General features: G+C 54.1%; 1 protein-coding gene across 1 annotated transcript in view; it reads left to right on the top strand.

The window, feature by feature from the left end:
* The window catches only part of HCN4 (hyperpolarization activated cyclic nucleotide-gated potassium channel 4), a 97,894-nt gene that overhangs the window by 79,182 nt on the left and 4,809 nt on the right, over positions 1–13,903 (top strand). The window contains 3 exon segments of the mRNA XM_010831421.1: positions 1,291–1,714; positions 11,487–11,648; positions 13,672–13,890. Of these exon segments, the coding sequence (XP_010829723.1) occupies positions 1,291–1,714; positions 11,487–11,648; positions 13,672–13,890 (805 nt within the window).

Genomic DNA, 13,903 nt, shown 5'->3' on the forward strand with positions numbered 1-13,903 from the left:
CAGGTAGGAGACCTGTGAGTTAGTTTTTACCTCCTCATATTGCTTAACCTTTCAGAGGCTTCACCCTGAGGGTCCCTCCCCACCTCCCCCGGGAAGTATTAGCAGCTGATTTGAGGCCTTGGGAGAAGTGACGCTGGAAGCCCCCGGTCTCATTCCATTGCACTGAGTAGTGCTTGAGATCCCCCAGTAACACTGCCTATCACTTTGCTGTATAGATGAAAGGAACACAACATCAACTCTCATAAAAGTTTAAAACAGTTTTTTATCACAAAAACTTCCAGTTAACTGAAACAGTGTATGTACCTTCTACCAAATAATGTTTAAAGGAAACTTTTTAAGAAAAAAAATGAGAAAATATTTCTAATAGTTTATTGTGATTAATGTATTGATTGTGCAATCTGTGTTTATTTAAATGTGTACTTGAACATGAAAAATATCTACTTTGCTAAGTATAAATTATTTGTTGGAAAAAATGAAATTGTTGAAGTATATTAGAAAAAAAAAAACCAACCCTGCCTGCATTTGAAGATATCACTGACTTTCCTGACCACTGTGTTAGAAGCAAACCTCTAGGGGAGAGAGATGGTCAGAGGTTTTCTGACTGTAGGGAATAGACTAACAGGAGACCTGCCCCCCAGCACCAACCCTGAGAGCCAGTGTGGGAGAAGGCCAGATCCGAATTATAGGACTGAGTGTGCAGACCTCATTGCACAGTGGGGAAACTCAGGCCCAGATGGGGAGGGCACCGGCCTGATGTCACACAATGTTAGTGACAGAGCTGGGACTGGATCCCACGCCCACAGTCTCCCAGACTCCCGCTGTGCGTCTGATCCTCCCCTGTTCTCTGGTCACGGTCTGTGGCATGTCTGACTGCCAGCCTGTCTCAAGCCACAGTTGACCATCAGGGAGGATGGAGCAGCCTGGCCTGAGCCTGGGGGTGGTGTGGGGTGAACTACTTCTGCTGCTAAAACAGCCTCTCACCTCTCTCTGGATGTCATTATTTAGTTTGCTTCTCAGCCTCTCACTGGGGTATAGGGATTGGAGTAGGAGGCTTGTCATCGGGGAGTTCATGGAGAGGCAGGCAGAAAGCATCCCTAAGGATGACTAAGGAAGAGCCTCTCGCTATGCCAGTCACTACATCTTGCCCCGGTACCCATGCGCCCATCTCCTGCAGGACTTTGGAAGCTCTCAAGACTTCTCTCTCCACCCTTGCTCTCTTTGAGCTTTCTTTTGGGGTCTGTCATTCATTCCCTCTCTCCTCCTATGACTGACCGGTGTGTCTCTGGGCAGATTTTACTGGGACCTGACCATGCTGCTGCTGATGGTAGGAAACCTGATCATCATTCCTGTGGGCATCACCTTCTTCAAGGATGAGAACACCACACCATGGATTGTCTTCAACGTGGTGTCGGACACGTTCTTCCTCATCGACTTGGTCCTCAACTTCCGCACAGGGATCGTGGTGGAGGACAACACAGAGATCATCCTTGACCCGCAGCGGATTAAGATGAAGTACCTAAAGAGCTGGTTTGTGGTGGATTTCATCTCCTCCATCCCTGTGGACTACATCTTCCTCATTGTGGAGACACGCATCGACTCGGAGGTCTACAAGACTGCCCGGGCCCTGCGCATTGTCCGGTTCACCAAGATCCTCAGCCTCCTGCGCCTCTTGCGTCTCTCCCGCCTCATTCGATATATTCACCAGTGGGAAGAGGTGAGTGTTCAGATCCAAACCTCTTCAGGGGAGAGGTACCTCCCCACCCCGAGGGGAGTGATGGGTCAGCAAATAGTTGGATATGGGCTGTCGGATTGTAGTAGGCACATCTCCTCCAAGAGGACAAATATTAGTAATTTCTTGACTTCTTACCATGTGCTAGATACTACACAAATCACTTTACAGGCAGTATCCCATTTAAGTTTCAAGCATGGAAGGTACCAAATAGGTACATGTAAGTACTCATTTTTCACATGAGGAAATATAGAAAGATGAAGGGATTTAGATAAGGGATTTATGAAGGGATTTATATAATGTCACAGAATTATTAATTGGTAAATCTAGACTCCATAGCTTGTACTGTTAATCACTGCACTTTATTGTGGGGTCTGAAAACTCATAAGCCTGGCAGAACATATGAAAATGGCCATTTGAAGGACAATAGGGAGTGTGGTGGACTGGGGAAAACTGGAGAGCATATCTTCCATCTGTATCAGGCACTTCTGCTCATCTCTGGCCACTGCAGCCAAATGGTATGGGCCCAGGTTTCTAGATCTACAGATCTATCATAAGAAGCAGAAATGGGGATTTTGGTGCAAATTTTGTTGACAACTATCTTAGATTGGGCTCTTCTGGTGCAGACCTTCAGGTGAGGATTTGTATAAGGTGATTTGTGTGTGTGTTAGGGGGGGAGAAAGTGTTTCTAGGAAAATCTGGTAAGAGATTGGAGAAGAGGGACAGGGGAAGGAAGGAAAGGAATAGAGAGGAAAGAAGGAAGCCAAACAAGGCTGACACCAAGCTAAGTCTCAGGGGACACTCTCTGACAGGACACAGCACACCTCAAGACCTCAACTTGCAGGCAGCAGAAGCGGTGGCAGAGGATGAGGGGGTTGGATGGCATCATCGACTCGATGGACATGCATTTGAACAAACTTTGGGAGATGACGAAGGACAGGGAAGCCTGGCATGCTGCAGTTGGTGGGGTCCCAGAATCAGACGTGACTTAGTGACTGAACAACCACAGCAGCAGCAGCTCGCCTGGGACTCGTCCCAATCAGGGCAAAGGAGGTGGGCGTTTTATATTCCTTCACCAGTCAGTCACAGGTTCAGGGCACTGACAGCGCTAGCAGGCAAAGTGGTTTCCTGGAGCCAGACCTCTGATAAAGAGCTTTGAGTGCTGGCTGTAGGGAATGCAGGCCTGGTGCGTTTCTGGAGACGTGTGAGCACAAGCTGTAAAGGGCTGCTAGGGGCCCTGGGCAGAGCACTGGCTATAGAGACTACATAAAAATTGTAAAACAGCGAAGTGGCCAAAACCATCTCGAACAAACCTAACTCATCTGTGGGCTGAATGCAGTCATCTATGGGAGCAAGAGAGGGCTATAGGCTGGCAGCAGCAGGCAGGCCAGCCTGGAAGTACCAGGCTCAGGGTCCAGCGTGGGCCCCCACCTGGGGAAGCTTCTGCAGAGGGCCATGTCTTGCCACGGCTCACTGTTAGGCTCCTGTTCTTTGGAACCTCTGTGTGATTGGACGTAAGTGCCATGCCCAGGACAGCAAGCCCCGCCCCCTGCCCACTCCCTGCAGCAGCCTGGGCTGTGGGCAGCAGTGCCCATGGCTGATAGTTAGGGCACTGGCAGATTGAGGTCAGAGGTGTCATGAACACCTGTGCTGCAGAAGTGCCTACACCAGCCTGGCAGAATCCCTTCATGACAGGAATTCTCTTTGGGCTGAAAAGTTTGCATGATTTCTGCTGATAGAAGAAGCAATGGCTTGTCCAAGGTCACACAGCAGACCTCTAGCAGAGCCGGATCAGGTCCAGTTAGCGCTTTTGGCTCCCAGCAGTGTGGTCCACATCCCTGCAGAGCGTGGTGAAATGCGTGTGGGCTTTGGGGTTAGGATTAATTAGACCTGAATTAAAATCCTGGCTGACTGACTAAGAGGCAGCCTTACCCCCAAGCCTCAGTCTCTTATCTGCAAAGTGGGAGTAAGTCATCCCTTCCTCAGTGGATTGTTGCGAGGATTAAAAGAGATAACGTTTGCAAAACCCTTGGTGTGAAGCCCGGTGCAGAGAACTGTTTAATAGACGCCCCTCCCCACTCAATTTTCTTGTAACCCCCCTGCTTCTATAGGGTCTTTATTTTTCTTAAAGACTTTCTGTCCATGGTTTCTTTGGTTCCTCACACCTGGCTGACAAGCTCAGCAGGGCGGGATTTATTATCCATATTTGTCAGAGGAAACCGAGGGTGAGGGGGTCAGCTGCCCAGTGGCAGGATTTTGACCCAGGTCTCCCGACTCCAGTTTCCTGCCCTTCCCACGTTCTCAGGCAGCCTGAAAGGAGGCTGGCTGGGTCTGTTACCACTCCCTCTGTTGGGAGAGACTCCCCGCTCAGACTGGGGAGGCAGGCAGTGGAGGGGAGGAGCGTGGGGTGAGTTCTTTGGGAAGTTTGGGTTTGAGGAACCTGGGGGACTTGGTGCAGAGAGGGGTTAGCATGTGGGTCTGAACTCAGGGCTAAGAGGGGACAGTGCCTGGGGGGGCTCAGGGTAGTGGTGGCCAGGGCAGCTCTGAGTGGCTGCCGAGGGAAGATGGAGGTGAACCTCCTGGAATGCCCTGATGGGCTTATCTCTTGGTTTCTGTCCCAGGTGGAAATTCAGAACCATGTGGGGCCCCTCAGTCCCCAAGAAACCCCAGAAGTTCTGTGTGTCTTGAAATTACCGCTAGTCTGCGGATTAAAAGCAAAGGAGTCAGGACTTCCCCGGCAGCCCAGTAGTTAAAATTCTACACTCCCAGTGCAGAGATGCAGGGGGTGTGGTTCGACCTCTGGTCAGGGAACTAAGATTCCACATGTTGTGGAATATGGGGGAAAACAAAGCAGAGGCGTCGCTCTTTCCCTTCTCTGACATCAGTGCATGTCTCCAGGCCCCAGACCCCTGGGGGCGAACCTTGCTCCTCACCTATGCCAGGGCCCTGGGGACCATGTATTCTGGGGAGAGCTGGCTGAGTTGCCAGTGGCTGGGCAAGGTGGGCCCGTGGCCTGTTTCCCCTCTGGGCTACCCAAAACTGGCCAGGCAGGCTCTCACCCTGAACAAAGGCCCCAGGTCGGGGCTGGAACTGGACAACGTTACCTGCTCTCATGGGCAGGAAGGGAGATCCTGGGAGGCCAGATGGAAGACTCCCTGCCCCCCATCCACACACACACCCTTATCTTGCCGACCAGCTGGGAAGGAAATTACTTTGAGTTGGTGGCTGCCAGGCACACTGTCTAGCCAAGGGCTCCCACTAAACCCCTGGGATTGGATTGGGGTTTCCCAGCTGGCCCCGGGAGCCCTGATTCCAGATTCTCAGTAGCCTACCCAAGTCCTGGGGCTGTTCTCAGTTTCACTTTGGCTGGGAGGAAGCAGCAGGGAGACCCTCTGAGGCCTCCAATCTCAGGCTGAGCTGAGGAAGGAGGTATTTCACAGGGAAGACTCGGCTCTGTCTTCTCCACTGACTGTGACTCACACGCATCTCTTCCCTTCTTTGGACTTCAGTTTCCCCACCGGTCACATGTGCTCCGATGTTCCCGGAGGCTGGGCCTCAGGCCCCCTCCAACCTCCCTGGGCGAGGATCACGTTAGCTGGTCGTCCTGAGGACACAGTCATGGCCCTGGATGGGGGCTGGGGAGCTGGCCTCCTGTGGGGAAGGAAAAGCTTCTGAGAGGCTGGGGTCCCGACCCTCAGCCTTCAGACCCTCCCCGAGCCCAGGCCAGCCCAGCCCAGCGCAGCCCAGCGCAGGCCAACCTCCCGTCCAGAGGTCCTGAATGTTAGTATAGCTGCTCTTAGGAGTCAGGGCAGGTGGAGGGGCTTGGCAGGCGCAGGCGATTGTCTCCGAGGATGCCAGCCTCTGCCTCCATCCTGGGTGGCTCTTAGGAGTCAGGGCAGGTGGAGGGGCTTGGCAGGCGTGGGCGATTGTCTCCGAGGATGCCAGCCTCTGCCTCCATCCTGGGTGGCTCTTAGGAGTCAGGGCAGGTGGAGGGGCTTGGCAGGCGTGGGCGATTGTCTCCGAGGATGCCAGCCTCTGCCTCCATCCTGGGTGGCTCTTAGGAGTCAGGGCAGGTGGAGGGGCTTGGCAGGCGTGGGCGATTGTCTCCGAGGATGCCAGCCTCTGCCTCCATCCTGGGTGGCTCTTAGGAGTCAGGGCAGGTGGAGGGGCTTGGCAGGCGTGGGCGATTGTCTCCGAGGATGCCAGCCTCTGCCTCCATCCTGGGTGGCTCTTAGGAGTCAGGGCAGGTGGAGGGGCTTGGCAGGCGTGGGCGATTGTCTCCGAGGATGCCAGCCTCTGCCTCCATCCTGGGTGATCTAGGTCAGCATCTTCCTCCCAAACCTCTTCCAGCCAAGCCTCTTCCCTCCCTCCGAGGTGAGAGCTTGTTAGAGGCACAGAGGCTATTGTTAGAAACCATGGTTACCCCCCTTCAGATGTTCCCTTGCAGGGCCCAGCACCCCAGTGACCCATCCCAGAAGCCTCTTCTTTCCCTCGGCAGCATCTTGGAGTGGTGGGAGGGGCTGGAGGCAGAAGGTCAGGCCGGGGCGTGTAAACCCTGATAAATATCTTCTCCTTTTGGGGCTCAATTTTTCTACCTCTCTCAGAATTGGGAGTTCAGGATGACCCAGAGGCATGGTCCTGGGGGGTGGGAGTGGGTCTTCTCTACAAGCCCCAGGAAGGGACCTAGCATGATGCTCAGCTCAGCCACCTCCATTTGGTACCCAGGAAACACACACACACACACACACCATCCACTCTCTCCGGCCCTGGACTGCTGTCCTTAATGTGGTCACTTGTTCCAGAGACACAGGGAGAAGGTTTTCCCTCTTCCCTAGGAGGAAATGAGTCTCAGGAGGGAACTCAACCAAGAAGAGGCCTTGGCAGAAACTCCAGTTTCTGGTCTCTCCCCAGGACTGAGGAAATCAGCTCTTTGTTTTGAGGGCTGGGAAAAAGATGGAAGGAAAGGAACTACCATGTGCTGAGTACCTCCTGTGTGCCAGCTGATCCCCAGGACAGCCCTGGGAGCTGGCATGAGGAAACTGAGGCTCAGAGCAGAGAAGGCACTTGCCCACTGTGGGAGGCAGTGGGAGACACATGCTGCCCTGTGGTCCAGAAGATGCAGAAGGGAGCAGGAGTAGGAGCATCCCTTGAGTGCCATGCTAGGCTTGGAGAGGGAATTGCCCAGGCCACCTGCCTAGCAAGCCTTGTGGGGCCCTCAAAATGAAGACACTCAATCCCTGGAGTCAGAACTAACATCATAAAAGGGGGTTTTAATGAGGTATAAAGAGCAAGACAAATATTTGCACAGTGCAGCTGACTTGCAGGTGGCCTGTGGCCCCAGCTCACAGTGGGGACACACGAGTGTTTAGCAACCTCTCCCAGCAACGTTCAGCCTTGCTCTCAGGAACCACACCTGGGTGCTGTGGAGTGTTGGGGGAGGGGTGAGTGTCCACTATCTGGGGTCTCCTCTTAGACTGAATGGAAGTGCCCCCCCAGCTCTTTGCAGAAAGCTCAGACTTTGCATGTCGGTGCCCCTAGCTTAGTGTGTGAGAGCCATCCACGGTACCCCTCACACCACCAAAACTCTCACTACCCACCGCTGCTGGACCTCCTAGCACCTGCACCCTTCAGCCAATACGAGGCACACTGCCACCACCACCACCACCACACTCTTGTATGAGGATACGTGAGTCTGTGCCACGTGAAGGGAAAAGCACCTTTTTCCTTTCTGCAAAGCCAAGTGTGTGCATGCTCAGCTGCTCAGTCATGTCTGACTCTTTGCGACCCCATGGACTGCAGCCCGCCAGGTTCCTCTGTCCATGGGATTCTCCAGGCAAGAATACTGGAGTGGGTAGCCATTCCTTCTCCAGGGGATCTTCACAACCCAGGGATCAAACCTGGGTCTCCTGCATTGCAGGCAGATTCTTTACTGTCTGAGCCACCAGAGAAGCCCAGAGTGGGGCCTTTTTCAAATGCCACCGTACACCCTCATGGCACCTCTGGCCCCTATCATCCCCATCACTGTCTTCCTCACCTTTGCCTTTGTCACTTAAGCACGTCTCAGTTCCGGAGACCCTGCCACTTGTCCTGCGTACTTGTTGCTGAGATCCTGATAAAGGCAAGATTAGACAGGGACCTGATCTTGGAAGAAAATTAGTTACAAAGAAAAGAAAAACAAGGATGATAGAAAAAGGAAAGACATTGCATTAAAATGTGCCAACCTTGATCTGGTCTTTAAGACCCAAAGTAAGACATAGGAAGGAGCCATTATCGTAGGCTGTAGAGTCTGGGATGTTTTCTAAAATTGGTCCAAGGCTTTCTTCAGTGCAGTATATGGTTCAGGCTATTAGAACAAGATACCACAGGCTGATGGGCTTAGACAACAAATATTTATTTTTCACAGTTCTGGAGGCTGGAAGGATATTAGAATGCTGTTGTAGTCAAGTTGTGGTAAGGGCCCACTTCCTGGTTTATAGATAACCATGCTCTTTCTGTGTCCTCAGGTGGCCATATATTGTTTCATATGTCTCTTCTTAAAAAGGCACTAACTCCATTCATGGGGATCCCACCCTTATGACCAAATCCTCTCCCAAAGGCTCCACTTCCTAATACCATCACATTGAGGTTTAGGGCTTCAGTGTACGGATTTTGGAGAGACAGATATTCAGTTCATAAGAGTCGGAAATGAAGGAACTTAATAGTAATGATGCTGTCCCCACTCCACCTCCTATGTGTTTCTGTATGGCCCGGAGCACTTTCTTAGCCAGTTTAATTTCTTGAACAACCCTGAGAAGTGAGGGCAGATATATAGCTTTATTGTAGTTGAGGGGTGGTGGGTGGTGAGAACAGATGCTAGCCATCTCTGAGACTAGGTGGTTCCATGTCACTCCCCCTCCCCCTCCCCCCAGAGTAGGGGAGCTGGTGTCACCCTTATCGACCAAGACTGTGAAAGGTTAGTGAGTCGAAGGTCATGGAGCTACTGAGTTTACCTAAGCAGGTACTGAAGAGACATAAGTGGAATATTCCCTTGGAGCTGCATCTGGGGCGCTGGTCCTCAGGAGCTGCCTGCCCTGCCTGGTCTCTAGTACCCACCTCTCCTTACACAGGGATATGTCAGCTTAGTCAGGCAACGGCATGCTGACAGCCCTGGGGCTGGGATATGGGCCCCACTGGGGCTAGGCTGCTGGGCACACAGCTCTGTCTATGGTATTACACTGTGTGCCAGGCTTCCAGGATGAAACACCTGAGGTCCAGCTTGCAGTGTGGATCGGGCCACATCACTTGGTCACTTTGGGTTTGAATTGTAGGGCTTCCCTGGTGGCTCAGATGGTTAAGAATCTTCTTACAATGCAGGAGACCTGAGTTCAATCCCCTGACTCAGGAAGAGCCGCTGGAGAATGGAATGGCAACCCACTCCGGTATTCTTGCCGGGGAAATCCCATGGACAGAGGAGTCTGGGGGGCTACAGTCCATGGGGTCACAAAGAGTCATACACAACTGAGCAACTAACATTTTCACTTTATTTACAAAATGGAGTTACTGAAAACCACCCTTTCTGCCCTGGACCAGTCTAAGAATTTTCAGGTAGCCCTGGGTTCCAATCTGCCTCTTCTGTTGCCACCATGACTGAGGGCAAGTCCCTTTACTTCTCTGAGCCTGGGTGTAAATGGGTTAACATCTTCAGCAAAGTGTTGTTGTGAGTTTGAAAGAGATGATGAATGAGGGACTGGGTGCCTCCCGGCAGGTACAGTGTTACTGTCCCTCTGTCCCAGGGATGTAAGGGGCGATGGGACAAGCTAGAGCTGCCATGGTTCATGAAACTGTCCAAGTTCTGTTTCGTCTTTTCAGCTGGTACATCCAGAGTCATGCTACTAAGGGGGCCACAGGTGGGCACAACCCAGGGGGTGATGGACAAGACGTATTCATCTTCGGTTTCTCCAGACCAAGACCCAGGCTAAGCCCACATTTCAGAAGGGGAAACTAAGAGGCTTCCCTGGTAGCTCAGTGGTAAAGAATCCACCTGCCAATGCAGTAGACACAGGTTTGATCCCTGGTCTGGAAAGATACCACATGCTGTGGAGCCACTAAGGCCATGCACCGCAACTCTATGAGCCTGTGCTCTAGAGCCCGGGAGCCACAACCACTGAGCCTGTGCACTGTAGCTACCGAAGTCCGTGCGCCTGGAGCCTGCGCTCCGCAACAAGAGAAGCCACTGCAGCAAGAAGCCCGAGTGCCACAACTGGAGAGGAGCCCCTGCTCGTCACAACTGGAGAGAAAAGCCCGCGCAGCAACGAAGACCCACCACGGCCGAAAAGAATAATAATTTTTTTTAAAAAAGAAAGCAAAACTAAGGTCTCAAGTATCAGAATATCCTACCACCAGCTACGGGGCTGTTACTAAAAGACCACTAGCCAGGGGTTGAAATATCTAGAGTCTGTTTCTTGAGGTCTCAGTTTCCCCCATCTGAAATGGACTTGAACTAGCTCTCTGTGGCATTTGACAAGTCTCCAGTTTTTGCCCAAAGCCCCTCTCCAGGAAGGCTGTCTACCTGGGAGTCACATGGAGGGACCAGAACTCTGGGTGGGGCACCCCCAAAGTCTCCCAGGCCAGAGGCAAGGTCAGAACTTCCAGAAGCTTCCCTCTAGACTTCCTTCCACCTCTGTCCCCTCACCATCCTGTCTCCAGGATGACCCCTGCTGAAACTGGGCCAAGAGGCAGCTCTGGGAGGAGGGGATGGGGCAGGGGTGCTGGAATGTGCCCCTCGGGCCTGCCCAGCCACACTTCAGCCCCTCACTTTGGAGCCACAGGAATAGGGATGGATGGGTGGCCATCCACCTGGGGATGGCCTGGGGCCCCTCTGGGGGCTAGGTGGGCTGGCGTTGAGGCTGACGTGGGCTGGGGTTGAGGCTGCTGTATTTTATTAAACTGTACAGGAAAGTATTACTTCTCATACATATTAACTCATCAGAAGGATTAATTATTAACAACTTATCAATTAATAATGGTTTGCAATTTATTGAATACTTCCATACCTAGTACTAAGCACTTTATATGTATAATTTAATCTTTTTGACAACCCACTCAAAGTTAAGAAGTTATATTGCATTTTCCAGATGAGGCAAAAAGGATCAGAGAGGTTCAGGGACTTTCTCAAGGTCACACAGCTAGGAAGCGGGCAGGAGTGGGGTCTGGGATCAAGGACTGTGGGAACTTGGAGCCTGTGTGTCGATACGGCTCCCCCTCAGTTCCGTGGCTGCCTTAGGCAGAGCCCGCTTTCCCTGGGGTCTACTGAGAGACCAGTGACGGATTTAGGGAAATACCATTTGCCTGGCCTGACCACCCACGGTGGTCCCCTGAGAAGCCTCTGGCGGGCTGGCTCTTCTGCGTGTTGTCCTCACAGCCCATGCAAGCTGAGGAAGCAGTCTCTCTGCCCACTTTGGGCCTCATGGACCCCGCAGGCCCTCCCTTCATGTGTCTGGCCTGGGCAGCTGGACGCCCCATGGGAGGTACTCGGCATCCATGCGGATCCCAGATGGCATCCCTCTGGGGCCCCACTGCCTGCAGGCTGCTTCTCCCAGTGTCTGGCCTGATGCCTTCTCTCCTCGTCACGGCTGAGGCATGCACCAAGCTGGGCGCACCGCCCCATGTGTGCAGAGCAGCGGGGGGCTGCAAACAGCTGCGGGATCTGCCAGGTCTGGGACCAGGCCAGCCCCCCCACCCACTGCCCAGTGGGCCACTCTCTCCCCTCTGCCCGCAGATCTTTCACATGACCTACGACCTGGCGAGTGCTGTGGTGCGCATCGTCAACCTCATTGGCATGATGCTGCTGCTCTGCCACTGGGACGGCTGTCTGCAGTTCCTGGTGCCCATGCTGCAGGACTTCCCCGACGACTGCTGGGTGTCCATCAACAATATGGTGGTGAGCACCGGCCCGGCTGTGGGGGGGACTGAGGACGGTGCCCCGGCCAGAGCAGACCCCGTGTGGGGCCCTTGAGTCGCGGCATGCAGGACCTTCCACCGAGTGCTGGTTAGGGCGGCGCCCCCGCCTCCCTGCTGCTGCCGCTGCCACCTTAGAGCCTCCACCAAGCTTCCCCAGGGCCCCAACAGCACCAGGGAGACTAAGACCTGATCTCCCTCAGATTATACCAGGTGCGAGAAGGCCGGGCTGGTGGCTCCTGCCCTCTTACACGTCTGCTCCCAGGGGCAGAACAACCTTTAACAGCCTAGGAAAGAGAAGCCAGGGAGGGGCGCTGTGGGCAGCCCACAAAGACCCCAGATCTCATGTGGCTGCCGCTTTCTGCTGCAGCAGCAGCCCAGGGCTGCCTTTCTGCCTCCTTGCCCCTTCTCACCCCCCTCCTTTCCCTGCCCCATAGACGCACACTCTGGTTACGCGTGGGGGTCCTGAGCAGAGAAGGCTGGTTAGATGGAGCCTGATCTCCCTCCCCCCTCCAACCCTGTGGGTGGGTGAGAAGAGCCATGGGGCAGGGTCCCCCAGCCTCCCAGGGACAGGGTGAGCTCCAGGCAGGATGGAGGATCCCCTGGACCTGTGAGCCTTTCTCTGGCTCTGGGAACCCTCGCCTCCTCCTCTCAATCCGTTAGTTTGGTTTGGTCTCTAGGGACCCCAGGGGTGGGAAAACTGGCTTTGAAAGAGGTGAAAGAGACCCTGAGGCATCTTTCAGCATTTTGATGAGTTAAGTGTAAATGAATTGGCCAAATGGATCGAATTTCTGGGTCCCCAGAGGCTTAGCAGTAAGGCCGGAAGCCCTGGTTGGAGGCAAGTGGGGGCTGCCCCCCCAACCCTGTCCCCCAGGCCGGGAGCCCAGGGCCCCTCCACCCCTGAAGATCATCAGCCCTGCAGACCTCCCACCCTTGTCTGAACTGAGAACCCCAAGACTAGCTCAGCTCTGTCCAGGATGGTCAAAGTGACCTTGAACTTGGCAGCTCCTGTGCCTCCCTCCAGGTGCTGGAAATAATCTTGGTGACCTCTGTAGTGCTTAGGGCTCTGGGCAAGAGTCTGGGGGTCATGCGTGAGGGTTGATTTCCACATCAATGCTAATGCACCCGCCTTGTGGGCAGAGAGCACTGGGGACATGGGGTGTCACCACCTGGTGGCCCCCTCATTTGGGGCAGTTAACTCTGCTCTGTGTGTGGGTGACAGGCCCACACAGGCACTAAATTTAGGAGGTGGCCCTTCCAAGCCCAGTGTTCCCACACTGAGCCTTCCTTGAGACACGGACTGGCTTTGCAGACAAAAATAGCCAGGAGCCTCGCTCCCTTTCTCTGTCCTCCCGCCCCCAGCATTGTGTGGGTTTCCGACCATCCACCTTTGGGGTAGGGGAGGGTAACAAGCGGCGCAGCCCTGGCTGGATGCAGGCTGGGTTCACACAGGAGGCACCTTAGCTCAGCAGCTCTTTAACTTTGCTCACCCAAAATGAGGACAGTGTTTTTGGCTCAGTCTGCCTGAGCTTGTCCCCCCAGGGGAAGCATATCTGGTTTTATAATTGAGGTCAGTGGGGAAATGGGCTTCACTTGGCAGTAGCTTGGTGGGAGGGATGGAGCTGCTTCAGCAAGTGCAGGACAGCGGGGTGGCCCAGCCGGGAGCCCTGGCTACTGGGGAGACTCCAGGCTGCCCCAGGGGCTGAGACGTCAGCCAGGGGCTAGGCTGAGCCCATTCTTTTGCTGGGACTCCCAATCTGAGCCCTGCCTTCCCTGCCTTGCCAGAGAATGGCCTAGGTGAGGGATTCATTTGGTCACCCCGGGCTGCCGAGCCTCCTCGCTCCTCAACCAAGGTTTTCAGCTGACAGCAAGGTTGGGAGCCTGGGCCCCAGCTACTGGGGGTTAGGCTGGGGGAGGGGTGTGGCTTTTCTAGGTGCTGGAGAGAAGGGCCTGCCTCTCCTTGGCCTACCCCTTCCCCATCTGCCCACCTGTGCATCTGTCCACAGAACAACTCCTGGGGAAAGCAGTACTCCTACGCCCTCTTCAAGGCCATGAGCCATATGCTGTGCATCGGGTATGGCCGGCAGGCCCCGGTGGGCATGTCGGACGTCTGGCTCACCATGCTCAGCATGATTGTGGGTGCCACCTGCTACGCCATGTTCATCGGCCATGCCACCGCCCTCATCCAGTCCCTGGACTCCTCCCGGCGTCAGTACCAGGAGAAGGTCAGCAGGGACA

Source organism: Bison bison, unplaced genomic scaffold (genome assembly GCF_000754665.1).
Source record: "Bison bison bison isolate TAMUID 2011002044 unplaced genomic scaffold, Bison_UMD1.0 scf7180017864526, whole genome shotgun sequence".
In the NCBI taxonomy this organism is placed as follows: domain Eukaryota; kingdom Metazoa; phylum Chordata; class Mammalia; order Artiodactyla; family Bovidae; genus Bison; species Bison bison.